A 20,448-nucleotide genomic window follows, 5' to 3' on the forward strand; every position below is an offset into this window, starting at 1 on the left:
TAATGTCACTCACCGTAACACTATACTTTTCGTGTCTCGGTAGTTTAAGACTTTGGGTACCTTTTATTTTCCTTTGAATTTGATTACAAGTTTTGTTAATTAATTAAGGGTTATGTACGATTTTAGTTTCTAAGGTATAGATCAAAAATTTTTTTCATCTTCAATTTTTTTTTAAAGATTTTGTATGTAAAAAAAGATTGAAGATGAAAAAACTTTAGAAACCAAAATCATACTTAACCCATTAATTAATTAGTGCTTATAGTACTTGTAAGGAAAAAAAGGTACTTATTAAAAAATTAATTCTTAACTAAGTGATGACCACTTTTAAAATTTTTATTTTTCAATAATATTCAAGGTTTTGAAAACTGATTCGAATTGACCGGTCGAATTACGAATGGATGAGAATAACAGTTTGGACATATGCCAAAACCGAAAAATTTAAAAATCAACGTTAGACTTTTAAATTAGTCGAGAACCGATCAGTTGAATCAAATTAGGACTCGGCCAGTTTTCTAAATTTTATAAAAAAACGCCACCGTTTTGATAGCTGATGTCTTAAGCCCCTAACCATTGCCTAACCCAGCAACCCTAACTCTACACAACGGCGCAGCACACACTCCCTTCCATCACCCTTGAGCTCGTCCTTTCTCTCACCACTAGCGAGCTCATTCCCTCACTTTTGTCCAACTGTCAGACTGCTCCTTCCGCCGTCGCAAGTTAGAGCTTCGAAACCACTGTCGCCATTGTGCAGCTTTGTTCTCATGCAGCTACCAATTCAGCTTTGGAAGCACCGTCGTTGGGCTTGCCTCCTGCCTCCGTCGCGTAGCTCTGTTTCATCGTCGCTGGCGCCAACTCTGTTTCACTGGTCAGCGATGTTCCCTCTCTTACTCAAGATCTGCTCTGCTCTGTTCTAGGCTTCTAGATTGCTTTGTTCTTAGAATTTGATTTTGTTTTTTGTTAGGATTGGTGATTTGAATCTTTTACTTGAAAATTATTTTTTTGTACTTTAATTTTCAAGTTGCTTGATGCTTCAATTTGAGGAAATTGTGAATTTTAGTTTAAGCTGTGATTGAAGGTTCTTTGGTTTCACTACAAGGATTTTGTTCATTTGTGACGGTTTTTTTTCTATTTGTGGCGGTTTCAAACCCCCACAAAAAGGATCGTGGCAGTTTTAGAAACCCCCAAAATTTGAGGTGCCACGAGCTCCTTTGTGGCAGTTTTTCACAACCCCCACAATTCCATTCAGTGGCAGTTTTCTATACCTTTTGTGGGGGTTCTATGCTTGTGTTTTGTGGCAATTCTTGGTTAATCATTGTGGCGGTTTAGAACCCCCATAAAAAGAATTTTATATTTTTAAAAAAAAGACATTCATGTGGTGTTTCAACCTCCACAAACATGTCAGTATTAATCTTAAGACAATTAATTTAAATACTAGAATTACATTATTATACTACTAATCAATTATCATTTAAAAGAAATCTTTAAATAAGACACATTATAAATTTGAAGGAAATTAAAATATTACATATTTGAACAAAATTTAACATGAATAATTTGAAATATAAAACAAGGTCTGTCAATATAACCTCGACCAAACTGGGTAGTAAACTAATATAAGAACCCCTTCACATCCTAATTGGATGAAATAAAGATTGTATTTCAACTATACAAAGCACTAAAATCAATTTGGCCGATTAAAGCATTCTAGCTGTTACTTGAAAATATGATGACACCTTATGCAGAGACAATCAACCATGCAATTTGTATTTTGCAGATTAATAAACATAATAATTACACTGACATTATCTAACTTTTTATTCTTGGCTGGTGGCTCCTTTGATTTGGATTTGTTAGATCCTTTAACATAATAAAATTAGAGAGGACATGAGAATAGAGACCGTTATTTACTCTACATTACTAAGCCCATTAATCAACTATAACTACACAAGTATATACAAATAATTGAAATGTTAATTAATTAGTTATTATTTATACAAGTAATTGTGCTGTCAAAAGGAGCATAATATTAGTTATTATTTATATATCTGAAAAGTGAATACATAATGAAAGCCATTAGATGTCAATAAATACAAAGTACTAAATGCCTTGATTGACACATAGCCATCATATGTTCATATAACTAGTACGCATAAAAAAGAAGGGGAATGAAAAATGGTAAGATGAAAAACAACCCTACATTTGATCCACTCAAGCGGTCAAGCCCTCCCCTCCAACTTTAGGAAACAATGAACTAAATAGAGAAGGGGTAATAGGATAATACCATATTGTATTTTCTTAAATAATTTGCGCTGACGTTCAATTGCCTCCTTTGTTTCTATTAGTTGTCTCTATAAAAGTAAATAAATGAAAATAAAAAATCAAAAGACAACAGAATTCATGTATGTATTATTTAAAATGCAACCTTCTCATAGGCAAGGTTTCAATTTTAGCCATAAAAAAGAGGCCTACAATCAGAAGGAATTTACATGCTCTGCGATATGACAAATTCTTTATATAAATACCAAAATATTAATGACATGGAATTAAACACTAAGTAATAAATATTAACATGGTATATAAATCAGTTCATTGGGATCTAGAGGAGCAGGCAACAAATGAAAGAGATCACAACAGCATATCAAACCTCTATTTATTATTTGTTGTCATCCTAATCTACACATACATTTATTTTTCCACAAAATCAAACCTCAGCAGAAGACTTACCTGTAAAGAAGAAAAATTATCATTACGAAGTTGATCTTTGAGTCTTCCATCCTGCAAAAGAATATGATCTTTACAGTAAACAATCAAGAAGTACAATATAATTGATCAATTTACAGTGAGATCAAAACTGATTTGCTTTTACAGTGACATCAAAATTGAACTATATAACTAGCAATTCAACAGAAATGAGACTTGGAAATGAATCTGCACTGACTTCGTCTTCATGTGGCCATATGTCTTTTAACTTCTCCATTCTCCTCAATTGGATCTCCTCTAACTGAGGAAAGATACGAACCTGTTTTGATGTAATAAAAAGTCATTCAATAAGGGTCACTTAATAATGATGAACATTAGCAAATAAAATGCATTGATATATGGCTAACTAGATCAGTGAATAAATAAATTATAATAAAAATCTATTACAAACTTTCCAGAGTTAACTTTATTAAGTTCTGAAACCAACCATTTGAAGGTGGATTGTTCTATATCTTGTGAATCTTGATTGAAAACAACTTCAAGATTTCCAAGTCTAGAATTTCTACCGGTAGGAAAGAACCTTACCAAGTTTGGAATTTCTCTAAGATGACATATCAGCTACTTACCAAGCGGAATTCGAGCATCAAATCAAGGCATGATTGGGCCAGCCTCAGTTAGTTACTAGCATGCCTAGTTAGTGACCTTAAAAAAAGAAGAAAAAGCAATGGCATCTTGACCAAAGAGAAAAAGAAAAGCCATACCTCCTTTATGCCTACCTTTATTATAACATAAATCTTGTTATTTGTCAATGAAGTTTCTCTATTAACATTTATCAAGTTCTCAAACCTATTACAATGGGTTTCAATGAAATCAGCACACTTGGCCTATTCAGTCAATATGGTAACTTTGCTATATGAAGTCTACTTGTTCTGACGAAAATGGTGTAGTTGGCTAGTTGCTATAACCAAAGAAAAAAAATTGATAGTAATTAAGGGAAATTCATTGCGATAAGATTCTGAGCATGAAGTACATAAGTGGTTTTCAAATTAGATTTCATACTTGATCAACTAGAGAACCCAATCGTAGTTGTAATTCAAAATTGACAATTGTTTGATACCATATCCCATTGGAGAAATCTGCTACAACACAATTCTTTAGTATAATAAAGTACTACAATTATCAACAACAAATATTTTTCACAGACTTGTAACAAAGAAAAAAAATATGCACACTAAACTGTAATGTACTTGAGTAGAGCCCCGCGAAGCTTCTCCATATATTCTGCAGCTTGTTTCTGCAACAAAATAACATGGAAACATGTTATGTCAAAACAAGCATTATTCTCCAGAAACACAATTGGTATATATTTACTTGGCTACTCCTATGTGCATCGGCTATGTTTTCATCAAGAAGTGCCAACAGAGATCTGTTAATTTCACTGCTCTCAACCATCTGTAGCAACTGATGTTGCATTGAAGAAAAAGTAAAAGTTAGATTGACAAATTCAACTCAGATAACAAAAGTACAACTAAGTGAACGAAAATAACTGAATGAAAAATAGAAAACACAAAGATTGAAGAATAACACAAAGATCGAAGGGAATCGAAGAAAACACAAGAAAAACACATTTTCTAGTAGGCGAATCAGATCAGAGAACGAAGAACTCAAAAATAGAGAAAAAAAAAAACCTAAAAATAGATCTAATTTGAGAGAAAGAGCGTTTTATTTACCTCTTTGAAAGAGTCTAAGCTTCTTCCTCCGTGAGCTGGCCTCAATGCAAACAACGAAAAGCGATAATTAGAAAAAAATTCGAAAAATCAGAGAGAGAAAGAGAGAGAAAATAGTGGATGAATGTGTGAACCTGGCCACCATTTATAACTCCAGCGGGTGATGCGTTGACGGAGGAGACTTGGCGGCAACGGCGGCAAGGAGATGAACGACGGTTGCGATGGAATCACGATCTTAGGGTTTCAGACTCTCCCTCGTTCTCTCTCTCTCTCGAGTAACTCTTTTATCTTTTTATTTTTGGTATGGGCTTGGTAAATATTTGTTTGGGTTGGATTTTTTATAATTAATTGGGTTGAAAATAAACAGTGGGAGTTTTTGTTAATTCTTTAAAATTGCTACAAATAAAAAATATTGTGGAGGTTCTAATAACTCTCACTAAAAAACTTCCACAAACAAATAAATATTTTTAGTGATTTAGGTATTCTTCACTTTGCTGGAAGCTTAGATTTTAATTCTTTGAGATATAAATTATTGTTTTCAACAATGGTGAATTTTAGATAATTTTTAGTTGCTTTATTTTATATGTTTCTATTGGTGTTGTTGTGTTGTTGTTGTGATTTAAATGTTCTTTTCATTCTTTTTTTTTTTCGAATGTCCAGTTGCTCAATAATTGTATTTGATGATAAATTTTAAATTGATAACTCTATTACTGTTTTATTGTCTGTTTCTGTAGTTAAATTTTATTAAAGTTTCTTGAATTTGTACTGCCTATGTTACTGATTCACTGTTTCTTCGTTGCTTTTTTTTTTGTTGTTAATTATTGTGATGAGCTTTGTTAAAATTGAGTTGAAAATTGTTAATCTTTCTTCATTTTTATTCCACCGTTCTAACTTTTGTTCTTATTAAAAATTTTACAATGGGTGATCTTTTGATTTATTATATGCTTCATGTTTTTATTATTTTGTTCTTATGAAGAAAAATTTGCAATTAGTGATTGTATGATTCATGTTTTGATTATTTTGTTGCATAAAAAAAATTCTGTTTTCATTATTTTTTTTCATTGTTTGGTTGCACTGTCCCTGTTCTCAATTTCTGTTGACTCGCTGCCCCTCTTCCGTGTTGGATTCTTTTTATTTCAGGTTCCGTGGTATTTTTGTTTAGGCTCTGTTATGTGTTTGTTATGCAACACTATCATTTTTTGTTTTACTTTTTGACTCACCCACATTAAGGCAATATTCTCTATTTTTAACTTGTTCATTATAATTCAATCCAACTATTTTTTATGGAAGTATAATTATATTAATTGTCAACAAATTTGTAGCAAGTTTTTGTATATTTTGATGATTAATTACATTTAATTGGTGATATTTTATGTAAGATTTTAAATTTGAAAAATATTTTAGGATGTTTATTTATTATTTATTTATTATTTTATTATAAAACGGTTTTTTCAGTTGAACTACGGTTAGACCGGTTGAACCAATAAATTAAAAAATTAGTGACTAGAACAGTTCAATAATCTGTTCGATTTTCAGAACCTTGGTAATATTTATCTACTTAACAAATCAATATATTTTTTTTTCTTTTCACTCATACCCCTTGTGAGTGAATATAAGTGAATTAGTTGGTATTTATTGGTTATTATTGTTGTTACACTATAGGTAATTTCACTATATATGTTGTATTACTCCATTACCGAGTACAGGTACTACAATCACAATGTCGTATGAGTTTCAGTTTTACTTTCGTGTCTAAAGTCTTCTTCTCTAATTCTATTTTCTGCGTCAGTGAATGAAAACACTCTCATGCTTCCAATTCTTTACTCTATCTCAATTGTTGTTATGTATCTAGAGCCTGAGATCCTGCTTCTTTTCAAATTCTGATTCCTTTTTCATTTTCTTTCAAATTTTGTCCTAATTTTACCCCAATTTTTGCCCTATTTTTTTTCCCTTTTGTCTCTATTCTTCCCCCTTTTTTTCCTTTCTTGATTTCTTCAATTTGGTGTTCTATAATATCAATTATTCTATCAGAATCTTCAACCAAGATATCGATCTCCCCAATTTCTGAGAAGTTGGATCACAACAATGATAATACATGGAGACACCAAGCTTTGCTTACAATTCAGAATTTAAGTCTTGTACCAAAGCAAGATTTCACAACAATACGAAGAAGATGCTGCTAAGAAGACTAAAACAAAAACTGAAGCCTTCAAACAATGGAGGTTAGATGATCTTACTCTATCAAGTTGGGTTCTTGCATTAGCCACAAAGTTCGTCAAGAACAAGATCCTTCAGCGCCATCAATTTTATTAAATTTGGAATGCACTTAATGACTATTTTGCTGAGACCTCTACCACAAGAATTCAAAGCTTAAAAGCTCAACTGAAATCAGTAAAAAAAATTGGATTGATACCAGATTATTTCTCAAAAATCCAAGATCTTGTTGACTTTCTACAATCCATTGGATATCAAATTCAATAAGATGACCATATCTCAGCAATTCTTGGTGGTTTACCTGAGGAGTATACCGTCTTTATTACTTCTATAATGTCAAAATTATCAACCTACAATGTGCCTGAAGTTGAGTTTTTCCTCAAAGCCTATGATGATATGTTGGAAAGATACAAGAAACCACAAGGTGGCATCCCTATGGCAAATCTGGCACAAGTATCATCACCGTATAACATTCAATCTCAGAGAGGCTCTTTTATTCGAAGAGGAAGAGGGGGAAGATTTGGAAGAGGAGGTCATTTTTCTAATCAAAGTAATCGACCTCAGTGTCAACTTTGTGGTCGCCAAGGCCATGTGGTTCAAACTTACTTTCATAGATTCGATCCTAACTTTCAAGCTTATGGAAATAGCTCACAATCACCACAATCCACATTCCCTTACTCTAACACACAACCACTACCACCATCATCATAGTTTCATCAACCAAGATCTTATTTCTCAAATCCTTAGAATTATCAAGAATTTGTATGGTACCCAAATTCAGGAGCAAGTCACTATGTCGCACCAGATTCACTCAACTTGCTGAATTCCAACTCTTCAATTCCAAATTCTGATCAATTGTTTGTAGGTAATGGCCAAGGTACAAAAATTCTAGCTCAAAGAACTTCAATTCTTTGTGATAAAGACAGTGAAATCAAGTTTCTTTTAAAAAAATTACTTCTATGTCTTTGAAATCACATAGAATTTATTAAGTGTATCTCAATTTACTTTAGATAACCATGTCTATTTTGAATTTTGGCCTTATGATTGTATTGTGTGTGATCAAGACTCTCAAGAAATTTTCTCCAAGGCAAAGCTAGAAATGGCATATACTCTTTTAAAAATTTGTTTGTTCCTGTGCCTAATAAGTCCTTAATGCATAGTTCTTTGAATAATTCTGTTTCTTGTAAGCATAGCATTACAGATTCTTCTATTAAGAAAACATTTGTAGCTCAAAGCAACAAAAATGTAACCCTTGACCTTTGGTATAAATGCCTGGGTCATAGTTTAATAAAAACTATACTTTCTGTCTTGAAAACATGGAGAGTTTCTGCTCAATTTGATTCTAATTTTGTTCAAATATGTGAATATTGTGCTATGGAAAAAATGTATCAGTTGCCTTTTGTAAAATCTGAATCAATCTATAAAGCACCATTAGACCTTGTTTTTGTTGATATTTGGGGGCCTGCCTCTATGATGTCTAGAAATGGATATAGATACTACATCTCATTTGTGGATGCTCATACAAAATACATAATTATTTTCTTACTAACTCATAAATCTCAGTCACTACAAGTATTGAAAAATTGTAAAATGTTTATGAAAACTCAAACAGGATTGAAGATTAAGGCTTTGCAAACTGATAGAGGTATGAAATTCATGTCACACTCCTTCACTCAATTTTTAACTGAACATGGTATTATGCATATAATCTCATGCCCTTATACACATCAACAACAATGTAGTGTAGAGAGAAGATTTAGGCATATAACTGAAGTAGGATTGTCACTTTTGGCTATTGCTGCATTACCAATATTATTTTCGGAAGACTCCTTTACATCAGCAGTATATATCATCAATAAATTACCAAGTTCTGCATTAGAAAATAAATCACCTTTTGAAACTTTATTTGGAAAATTACCAGATTATAAGACTTTAAAATATTTGGATGTGCTTGCTTTCCTTATTTAAGATCTTCTAACAAAGTAAATTTTGCATTCAAATAAAAAAAGTGCTTATTTCTTGGCTATAATAGTAACTACAAGGGTTATAAGTACATGACTAAAGCTGGAAAAATTCTCTATTCGAGACATATGATATTTGATGAAACTGAATTTTCTTACAATTCTCTATTTTACAATAAAAATATAGTAGTGAACCAGGATACAGTTAAAGATCTGCCAATTTTTACATTCAACATTTCACCCAAGACTTCTAACCCTCCCCAAACTCTACCTCCTCTAGATATCTCAGATTCTCCCTCATCGACTACTTGCCTTGACACTTAAATTACTGAGCATACCTCTTCTAGTACTAGCCTCAATCAGAATCATTCCATCCTAATTTCAGGCCTTAAAATCTGTCCACCTTTTGAAAATGCTACAAACACTAGTTGTACTACATCTTCTAATATTCACAATATGCTCACAAGATAAAAAAAATCAGAAACAATAGACCTCAAGCATTAGCAACTTCAGTATAACCTTATGATTTTATTAACAATACCCCAAAGAATGTTAAACAAGCTTTTCAGTGTTTACACTAAAAAAATGAAATGGATGCTGAAATTCAGGTTTTAGTAAGATGTAACACCTATGATTTAGTTGAACCATCAAAGCATAAAATTGTTATTGATTCTAAATGGGTATTTGCTATAAAAAGAGATCCGTTAGGCAACATCATTAGGTACAAAGCCAGGTTAGTTGCAAAGGTTTTTTTGCAAGTTGAAGGTATAGATTACAGCCAAGTATACAGTCCAGTTGTGAGACCTACTACTGTGAAGATTGTAATTACTATAGCTCTATCACGTGTATGGACACTAAGGCAATTTGATTTTGATAATGTCTTTCTGAATGGTATTCTTGAAGAAGAGGTATACATGTCTCCACCAGCAGGTTATCAATTTGGAAATACATCACAGGTTTGTAAGTTGAATAAAGCAATCTATGGATTGAAGTAAGCTCTAAGAGCTTGGTTCAATACATTGACTGCTATGTTATTACAGTTTGGTTTCACCAGAACCAAAAGTGATATTTCATTGTTTGTTAAACACACTAGTACATCTACCACCTTTCTCTTAGCCTATGTAGATGACATTGTTGTCACTGGAAGTGATACTAGTGAAATAGACAAACTTATCTCTGATCTCAATAAAATCTTTCCGCTTAAAGATCTTGGAAAACTCAGTTATTTTCTTGGGTTAGAATTCTCTTATTTAACAGATGGATCCATTCTAGTTTCTCAATAAAAGTATGCTCGAGATATGTTACAAAAAGTCAAAATGGACACTGCAAATTTAATGTCTACTCCTATGGTCTCAGCCTTAAAGTTTACATCAAATGGTGCTGAGCATTTTCAGGATCCAAAATTGTATAGAGAGATTGTTGAATCACTTTAGTATTTGACTATTTTAAGACCAGATCTTCCTTTCTCTGTGAACAAAGTCTCTTAATACATGCACTCTCCAACAATAGAGCATTGGAAAACTGTCAAACGTATCCTCAGATATATTGCAGGTACAATATCAGCAGGCATTAAATTTCAAAAATGTGCTTACTTGAGATTACTTGCATTCGTAGATGCAGACGGGGCAGAGAATTTGGAGGGTAGAAAATCAATTACTGGCTATTGTGTATACTTAGGAAGCAATTTGGTATCATGGAGAAGCAATAAATAAGCCAAAGTTAGTCGCAAGAGCACTGAGGCAGAGTATAGGAGCATGGCAGCATCTCAGTCAAAACTAGTGTCTATACAGCAGCTTCTAAAGGAGCTTCGAATTCCACAACCAATGGCACCTACTATTTATTGTGATAATCAAAGTGCTTGCTCATTAGCTGCTAACCCGATCCTTCATACTACGTGCAAACACATGAAAATTGACCTTCACTGCCTAAGAGAGATGGTGAATCAAAAGCAACTCTATGTCCTCCATATACCCTCTATAGATCAGATTGGGGATATTTTCATCAAACCCCTCTTATCACCTTTATTTCACAAATATCGAGACAAACTTATAATGGTTCTTCAACCCATTGCAAAGTTTGAGGGGGGTTGTGAGTGAATATAAGTGAATTAGTTACTCTCTATTAGTTTTGATTGTTGTTACACTATAGGTAATTTTACTATGTATATGTTGTATTACTCCATTACCCAGTACAGATGCTACAATTACAATGTATGAGTTTCTGTTTCACTTCCGTGTCTCAAGTCTTCTTCTCTAATTCTATTTTCTGCGTCAGTGAATGAGAACACTCTCATGCTTCCAATTATTTATTCTATCTCAATTGTTGTTACCTCTTAATAATAAACAATGCAAAGTATATATGGATAAAATTGTTGTGATAAAGATGGATGTGGATACCCATTAATATTTGGACTGCTCAATTTCTTAAGAAGGAGAATGCTTAAGTTTTCAAATGGATTACATTAATAAAGTTTGAAAATGAGAAACTTAGTACAATTATAAATAGGAGGTTAAACCTCACACTATATGCACAACAACAATATATATAAAAACACTCATATCTCTTTATACGCCGCAATATATAATTAGTCAATATATATGAATCATCTCTATTATGTTGAGATATTAATATTGGTGAATATTAATACGAGAGTCTTATATTTATAATTCTTTATTTTATATTTATTTCTTTTTTTTAATTTATTTATTTTATAACACGTTATCAATGCGAGATTCTGTTAAAATTTAGGAAGACTCAGGTAATAAATTTTTATTATGTCAAAACTTTCTCATCTTGAATTTAATTCTCTTGATATATCTGAAAATAACTACTTATCATGGATATTAGATGTCAAAATTATCTTGATTTAATAGATCTTGAAGATACCATTAAGGCTGAAAATAAAGCATCACATAAGGATAAAGACATAGCCATGATTTTCCTTCATGGCCATCTTGACAAAAGATTAAAAAATGAATATCTCATACTAAAAGATCCTGCAAATCTGTGGAAGAACCTTGAAAAAAGGTACAATTATTAAAAGATAGTGATACTTTTTCAAGGTTCTTCTACAAAGATAGTGATACTTTTTCAAGCCCGATATGAGTGAACACACTTGTGTATACAGGATTTTAAATCCATAAATAAATACAATTCAGCAATGTTCTAAATTACCTCATGAATGAAATTATGTGGGAACAAGATAACTGATAATCACATGTTAGAAAAAACTTTCTCCACCTTCCATGCCTCGAATGTGCTCCTGCAGCAGCAGTATCGAGAAAAAGAATTTAAAAAATCTTCTGAGCTAATTTCTTGCCTTCTTATTGCTGAATGTAACGATGAATTGCTTTTAAGAAATCATGAAGTGCGTCCAACTGGCGCCGCCCCATTTTTTGAAGTAAATGTGGCAAATCATAATTCCAGAAGAGGTAAATGACAAGGTTTTGGTAATAAGAAATGTTATGGAAGAAAGAAAAAATATTTTCACAAGATCTCACCAGAAGTAGGATAAAGAAAGAAATAATGGGCAAAATAAACCAACAGAGAATAAATATTTCCGTTGTAGTGGAAAGGGCCATTGGTATACCTGTCGCACCCTAAGGCACTTAGTTTCCAATTATTTACTCTATCTCAATGGTTGTTACCCCTTAATAATAAACAATACAAAGTATATATGGATAAAATTGTTGTGATAAAGATGGATGTGGATATCAATTAATATTTGGACGGCTCAATTTCTTAGGAAGGAGAATGCTTAAGTTTTCAAATGGATTACATTAATAAAGATTGAAAATGAGAAACTTAGTACAATTAAAATAGGAGGTTAAACCTCCCACTATATATACAACAACAATATATATAAAAACACTCATATCTCTTTATACGCTGCAATATATAATTAGTCAATATATATGAATCATCTCAATTATGTTGAGATATTAATATTGGTGAATATTAATATGAGAGTCTTCTATTTATACTTCTTTATTTTATATTTATTTATTTTTATTTATTTTACAACACATTATCAATACGAGATTCTGTCAAAATTTAGAAAGACTCAGGTAATAAATTTTTATTATGTCAAAACTCTCTCATCTTGAATTTAATTCTCTTGATATATCTGAAAATAACTACTTATCATGGATATTAGATGTCGAAATTCATCTTGATTCAATGGATCTTGGAGATACCATTAAGACTGAAAATAAAGCATCACATAAGGATAAAGACAAAGCCATGATTTTCCTTCATGGCCATCTTGACAAAGGATTAAAAAATGAATATCTTACACCAAAAGATCCTGCAAATCTGTGGAAGAACCTTGAAAAAAGGTATAATTATTAAAAGATAGTGATAATTTTTCAAACTCGATATGAGTGAACACACTTGTGTCTACAGGATTTTAAATCCATAAATAAATACAATTCAGCAATGTTTCAAATTACCTCATGAATGAAATTATGTGGGGACAAGATAACTGATAATGACATGTTAGAAAAACTTTCTCCACCTTTCATGTCTCGAATGTACTCCTGCAGCAGCAGTATCGAGAAAAAGAATTTAAAAAATATTCTGAGCTAATTTCTTACCTTCTTATTGCTGAATGTAACAATGAATTGCTTTAAAGAAATCATGAAGTGCGTCCAACTGGTGCCGGCGTGCCGCCCTATTTTTTGAAGTAAATGTGGCAAATCATAATTCCAGAAGAGGTAAATGACAAGGTTTTGGTAATAAGAAAAGTTATGGAAGAAAGAAAAATTATTTTCACAAGATCTCACCAGAAGTGGGATAAAGAAAGAAATAATGGGAAAAATAAACCAACAGAGGATAAATATTTCTGTTGTAGTAGAAAGGGCCATTGGTATACCTGTCGCACCCCAAGGCACTTAGTTGATCTTTATCAAGAATTTTTGGAAAAGAATGATAAAAGAAAGGAGGCAAATTTTGTTTCAAGGGATGTTGATGAAAATTACACCACTCATTATGAAGTATCTGATCTTTTTGAGGATCTTGAAGGAAATATTGATGATTTAATCAATGATGGAAAAGCTTAATATTTGAATTTGTTAAGTACTTATGTAAATAAATAATGTAAGAAATTTTTTGTTAATTTTTATTTTCTATGTATTTGAATTTCAAGTATGATGTATATAAATAATGTTTAATAAAATATTAATGTTTATGATCAAAAATTTAAAAATTACTAAATGTGTCATGGTTTGTAGATGAATAGCCCTTATATTCAGGGATTGACAAAAAGAAAATGTGTTTATAATTTGAGACTAAAACAAGTATGTATTTTGAGGAATTTTTTATTTAAATAAATAAAATAAAAGCATTAATTACCGAAATAAATAAATTTAAAAATATTTACCGATTTGCATTCTCCAGTCAAATCTCGTTTACAGTGTAAACAAGATGGCATTGCATGTATCTCATTTACAGTGTAAACGAGATATGACATGTCAGCTACGTCATGGCTATCTCGTTTACACTGTAAATGAGATAGACCCTTATCTCGTTTACACTGTAGGTCATATCTGCCATACAGATGCGTACCATCTACAGAGACAAAAGGCTTGCAATGCTTGAAGGCTTCGACACATGACGGAAAAGACCAAAATACCTTGTCGAACATACTGCATTCACGTACTAGGAGGTGTCCATCGTAGAATGGTTTGATGCGTAGGTCACAAATGGTACCAGGAAAACAGCTCTGCAGTACCTGAAGCAACTTGGGAACCTTGTTGTACGACTCTTCCCAATCCCCATAGATTTGTGCGATTGCCTTCTGCTTAGCCATCCACACCTTTCTGTAGGACGGTTTAAACTGATAGCTTGCTTGGACCGCTCCTTGCAAAACCAGAATGCTGACAGATGGGTTGGACTGAATCAACGGCAAGATGACCCGGCAGATCAGACTGCTGTCTAGCTGACAATGGTCTTGAGACATGGTGGGTGCTAGACAACTATGCACTCCACCCACCCTCCGAACCTCCCTGAACACAACAACACAGTATTGCTTCAGCCATGTCGTATACCTACTTAGTATATCGTATAGAAGTAATGAAAGGCACAGGTAAACTTAAGCTTACCAGTATCCAAGGTTCTGATGAAGGGCCACACGGAGGCTCCATTGACACCCATTATCATCTTGACAGCACTGCACATGGTACTTTAACCGGTCTGATTCGATCACTCGGTACTCCGCACTCCTCCGAATACTGTCCTCTTGGCTTCTAAACTTGTGGCCGATCCGAAACTCTACACTGCCGTCTAGGTTGTAATCCTCTTCACCCGTGTCAAGAAACGTAGTCCTCTCATGCATTAAGACCTATGGTGCCATATAAGATAAGCATTTCCAGATCGGGTCAAGATTTCAAGCTTAGAATTGAGTGAGAAAACTTTGCGCAGAGTTCCATTACCATTAATGGGTGGCTCCGCTCTTTCTTATTGCCCTTATGTGATTTGAACCGGCGTAAGGAGGTTCAGTCAAGTATAGTATCATGCTTATTCGGCTCTTCTCATTCGTAGACCCCCAGATAAAAGATCTACTGTGAGCTTCAATCTCTTCACAAGTCAATGTTGGCAGCTTAACCGTTTGCAACGGATAGATTCCAATCTTAGAGAACATACCTTAACTCATCAGCCCTCATACCCGCGTCTCACACGCTTAGGCGGGTTACGGGACTTTGTGATTCTTTCGGACAAGGTACAGCATCACATTTGACACCTAAGGAAGGTATCCAGACTATGATAGTGAGACGAAACTGCTGAAAGCGCCGGTATTGGAAGAGGTGGAGGCAGAACGTGGCGGGCAGCAGTCGAAACGGGTGTCTCCGGAACACACTCATTCTCATCCCACTATCGGACAAGTCACTATCACCACTGTCTGCCAGGTAATCCTCGTTCGACTCCTCCTCGCACTCCTCGGCCTGATCCAATGGAATAACGACATGAATGGGCAGTGGTGCGAGGGGTCGGTCGTCCTGCACATAGGACGAGTGTACGGAAGGACCACCGCCACTGTGTCCTACCTCTGCAGATAGCTCCATCACTTGCTCCACCATGATCCTCCCATGGATGTCGAACATCACTCGCACATGCTCATCGCCTTGTAGTCAGAATAGTCGAAACCGGAAGACTCCGTTACCCATGGGGCCAGTAACCTATACGCCACCCTTCCGATCTCCCTCGCTAATGTTCCACCGAGCCTGCTCAATATCATACTCTTCAAATCCGACAACGTATTCACACGTTGAGTGCGAAATAATATCGGATCCTCACACTCAAATGTCACCCCATTGTTGCCATTTCTCATACGGCAATCGGGATACACAAGCACAACTATGTACGGACTACTACTGGCCATTAATGCCCTGTATTTGTGAGAAATATGATATGAAAAGTTTGTGAGGAATACAAAGGGTTACACATCCTTTTATAGCCGGTGGGACACAACTCCAAGTATCTCATTTACACTGTAAACGTGATGAACAATTAATGTATCTCATCTACAGTGTAAACGAGATAGCCATGACGCAGCTGATGTGTCATATCTCGTTTACACTGTAAACGAGATATGACTGGAGAACGTAAATCGATAAATATTTTTAAATTTATTTATTTCGGTAATTAATACTTTTATTTTATTTATTTAAATAAAAATCCCTATATACAGTGCTTCTTAAAAAAATTTCAATCAGGAATACAATTTTACTATGTATGTACTTTTACTCATTTTATTATTATTATTTGTCTTTGAAAAAAATGCAAGGACATATAATAAAGATGTTTTCCTTGCGGATAGTGCAAGTTCACATACCATTCTCAAAAGTAATATATATTTTACTCATTTTGTACCAAAAGAAGAATATGTTAATACCATTATTGACTCAGGTAATGTGATAGAAGGCTCCGAAAGAGCTATAATTTTTTTCCTAAAGGAACAAAACTCATAATAAATAATGCACTATTGTCTACTAAGTCTCTAAGAAACTTGTTGAGTTTTAAAGATATTCGTCGAAATGGATATCATATTGAAACAATGAATAAGAGAAATCATGAGTACTTTTATATCGCAACTCATAATTCAAATATAAAGGTTATATAATAAAAGTTACCCTCACTTTTATCTGCGTTATATTATACTAAAATTAGTGCTATCGAATCACATGCCATTGTAAACCAGAAATTTACCATCCCAAATGAATTCATAATTTGGCATAATCAATTGGGTCATCCTAAAATAACCATGACGTGTAGAATTATTGAAAAATTTCATGGACATTCACTAAAAAATCAGAAGATTCTCAAATCTAGTGAATTTTGTTGTGCTGCATGTTTTCAGAAAAAGCTAATTTTAAGACCATCACGAGTAAAGATTAGATTTGAGTCTCCTGAATTTCTAGAAAGGATTCAAGGCAATATATGTAGACCTATTCATCCACCATGTGAATCTTTTAGATATTTTATGGCCCTATTAGACGCATCTTCGAGATTGTCCCATGTGTGCTATCTTCTCGCAACCTGGCATTCATGAGATTACTTGCTCAAATTATTCGATTAAAAGCACATTTTTCAAAAAATCCAATCAAAACAAATTGCTTTGATAGTGCTGATAAAATCACTTCCCAAGATTTTGATGCTCATTGTATGGCTAATGATATAAGTGTTGAACATCCAATAGCTCATGTTCATACACAAAATGGGCTAGTAGAGTCACTTATTAAATAGCTCCAATTGATTGCTAGACCCTTACTTATAAAAACAAATCTTCCAACCTCTGCTTAGGGACATGCCATTTTACATGCTGCAATACTTATTCGCTTAAGGCCAATACTATCACCAATTCTCTCATCTGCAATTGGCTTTTGGCCAACAGCCAAATATTTTCTATTTGAGAATATTTGGGTATGTGATATATGTTCTAGTTGCTCTGCCTTATCGCACCAAAATGGGATTCCAAAGAAAATTGGGGATATATGTTAGATATGATTCTCCCTCTATAGTAAGGTATCTTGAGATATAAATAAGAGATGTGTTTAACGCTCGATTTGCACATTGGCATTTTAATGAATCAATATTTTTAACATTGGGGGGAGAGAATAAGTCACTTGAAAAAGAACTTAATTGGAATGCATCATCGTTAATGCATCTAGACCCATGGTTAGAGCAATATGAACTAGAAATTTAAAAGATTATATATTTGCAAAGAATAACAAATAAATTTTCTGATGCATTTTTTGATACTAAAAGGATAACTAAATCCTATATACTAGCTAAACATGTCCCAATTTGAATTGATGTTCCAGTTGAACAGATATCTACTGAAACGAGTACATGTCAGAAGTGTAGTAGACCAATTTGTTCCAAAAATAAAAATTCTCGAAAAAGAAGAGAGACATTTGATATTACTAAGACAAATGGTATTCCTTTTAAAAAAGATAAAGACACCAGCAAGTGTCTGAAATTCTGATATAGTTTTGATGGCAGAAGACGTCCAAGTACCTAAAAATTCTAAAAATTGTGAAAATTGTGAAAATGATGAGATCTCGATAAATTATGTCTTTACAGGAGAAAAATAGAACCAAAATAAAACAATTGTCAATGAAATATTTGCATATAATGTGGTATTACACATCATGCATGAAAGTAAGGATCTTGAGACAAGAACACTCGAAAAATGCCGACAAAAGAATGATAGGCCAAAATGAAAAGAAGCTATGAAGACTGAGTTAGACTCATTTGCAAAGTGTGAAGTCTTTGGACCTGTAGTCCATACACCAGAAGATGTAAAACCTGTTGGATACAAATGTGTATTTGTGAGAAAATGAAATGAGAAAAATGAAGTTGTACGCTACACAGCTCGATGTGGCACAAGGTTTTTGACAAAGACCCGATATAGATTATGAAGAAACATATTTTCCTGTAGTAGATGTAATAACATTGCGTTATTTGGTCAGTTTATCCGCAAACCATAAACTACATATGCATCTAATGGATGTGGTGACAACTTATTTATACAGATCATTAGATCGTGATATCTATATGAAAATTCTTGAAGGACTAAAGATATCTAAACTATCCAGTAAATATTCGCAGGGGTTATACTCAGTCAAATTGCAAAGATCTTTATATGGTTTAAAGCAATCTGGACGAATGTGGTATAATCGTCTTACTGAGTATCTGGTCAAAAACAGATTTAAGAATGATGATATATGCCTATGTATTTTTATAAAGAAATCTGCATATGGATTCATTATAATTATTGTATACGTTGATGATTTAAATATTATTGGAACCCTGAAGAGATTCCAACAATGATAAAAGCTCTAAAAGAAGAGTTTGAGATGAAAGATCTTAGAAAGACTAAATTTTGTCTCGACTTCTAGATCAAGCATACAAAAACTGGGATCTTTATTCATCAAACAACATACACAGAAAAGATCTTAAGAGATTTTATATGGATAAGTCACATCTATTAAGTACCCCAATTATCGTAAGGTCTTTGGATGTGGAAAATGATCAATTTTATCCTAAAGAAGAAAATGAAGATATCCTTTATCCTGAAGTACCATATCTTAGTGTTATTGGAGCATTAATGTATCTTGCTAATAATGCACGACCTAACATATCATTTGCTGTAAATTTACTAGTAAGGTATAGTTCCTCTCCAATCAGAAGACATTCGAATGTAATCAAATAAATCTTTTGATATCTTCATGGAACAGTTGATATGAGACTGTTTTATCTATATGAATCCAAGTCACAATTAGTTGTTATACAGATGCAGGATACTTGTCTGATCTACACAAAAGAAGATCTCAAACAGGATACCTATTCATATATGTTGATACAATTATATCATGGAGAGGTCCATGAAACAGACGATAACAACAACATCCTCTAACCATGCTGAAATACTAGCGATACATGAAGCAAGTCGCGAGTGTTTTTGGCTCAGAAGTTTAATCCAATATATTCTATCATCTTGTGGACTGACTGATAGAGAAATAGCTCCAACTGTTCTGTTTGAAGATAATACAGCATGTATTACTCAACTTAAGGGTGAATACATCAAAAGTGATAGAACAAAGCATATTTCTCCCAAATTATTCTTCACTCATGATCTTTAAAATCAAAGAACAATTGATGTCCAACAGATTCGCTCAAGCGATAATCTAGCAGATTTATTTACAAAGTCACTTCCAAAATCATCCTTTAAAAAATTGGTACATCAGATTGGGATGCGCCGATTTCAATATATTAAATAATGTCGACAAGTGCGGGAGACTATACTCTTTTTAACTTGGTCATATTTTTATCGCTATTGGGTTTTTTTTGACAAAGTTTTTAACGAGGTAGTCCTCATCATAAAAGATATTGTACTCTTTTTCCTTCACTAAAGTTTTTTTTAATGAGTTTTTCTTTCGTAAGGTTTTAACGAAACATAATTCTAAATGGACATCTAAAGGAGAGTATTGTGATAAGAATGGATGTGGATGCCTATTAATATTTGGGCAGCTCATTTTCTCAAAAAGGAGAATGCTTAAATTTTCAAATGGATTACATTAATAAAAATTGAAAATAAAAAACTTAGTACGGCTATAAATAGGAGGCTAAGTCTAAGACTATATACACAACAACAATATATATAAAAACACTCTTCTCTTTATACGCCACAATATATAATTAGTCAATATATATATATGAATCATTGCATTCTATTGAGATATTAATATTGGTGAATATTAATACAAGAGTCCTCTATTTGTATTTTTTTATTTTATATTTATTTTTTTCTTATTTATTTATTTTACAACAAAAATAATTAAATG

General features: G+C 33.1%; 2 protein-coding genes across 6 annotated transcripts in view; one reads left to right on the plus strand and one right to left on the minus strand.

Annotated features, from left to right (window-relative positions):
- Positions 1,506 to 4,773, minus strand: LOC107614504. 5 transcript variants are annotated; one of them, XR_002352169.1, is made up of 8 exons: positions 4,562 to 4,773; positions 4,431 to 4,465; positions 4,072 to 4,161; positions 3,938 to 3,994; positions 3,760 to 3,836; positions 2,939 to 3,019; positions 2,725 to 2,775; positions 1,506 to 2,348 (listed from the first exon to the last, which is right to left on the minus strand). XR_002352169.1 is itself a non-coding variant. In XM_021109114.1 (7 exons), the coding sequence occupies exons 3-7, from the start codon at positions 4,150 to 4,152 to the stop codon at positions 2,217 to 2,219; spliced, it is 402 nt and encodes a 133-aa protein (XP_020964773.1). In that variant the 5' UTR covers positions 4,153 to 4,161; positions 4,431 to 4,465; positions 4,562 to 4,773; the 3' UTR covers positions 1,506 to 2,216. The 5 variants fall into 5 exon arrangements, 2 of the variants coding, with proteins under 2 accessions (XP_020964773.1, XP_020964774.1); XR_002352168.1 differs by having other exon boundaries at positions 3,760 to 3,994; positions 4,562 to 4,771; XM_021109114.1 differs by lacking the exon at positions 3,760 to 3,836.
- LOC107610728 overlaps positions 16,145 to 20,448 on the plus strand; it is a 14,775-nt gene continuing 10,471 nt past the window's right edge. The window contains exon 1 of the mRNA XM_016312733.2: positions 16,145 to 16,179. Within this exon, the coding sequence (XP_016168219.2) occupies positions 16,145 to 16,179 (35 nt within the window). The remainder of the gene's footprint in view (positions 16,180 to 20,448) is intronic.

This window comes from Arachis ipaensis, chromosome B08, assembly GCF_000816755.2.
Source record: "Arachis ipaensis cultivar K30076 chromosome B08, Araip1.1, whole genome shotgun sequence".
NCBI classification, from domain to species: Eukaryota; Viridiplantae; Streptophyta; class Magnoliopsida; order Fabales; family Fabaceae; genus Arachis; species Arachis ipaensis.

Excerpts from the sequence above, each read along its gene's own strand:
- LOC107614504 (XM_021109114.1), bottom strand. The coding sequence starts at position 4,152 with ATGGTTGAGAGCAGTGAAATTAACAGATCTCTGTTGGCACTTCTTGAT. Across the intron at positions 3,020-3,937 it reads CTCTACTCAAGTACATTACA|GTTCGTATCTTTCCTCAGTT; the intron begins GTTTAGTGTGCA and ends ACATCAAAACAG. Across the intron at positions 2,349-2,724 it reads ATAATTTTTCTTCTTTACAG|AGACAACTAATAGAAACAAA; the intron begins GTAAGTCTTCTG and ends TTACTTTTATAG.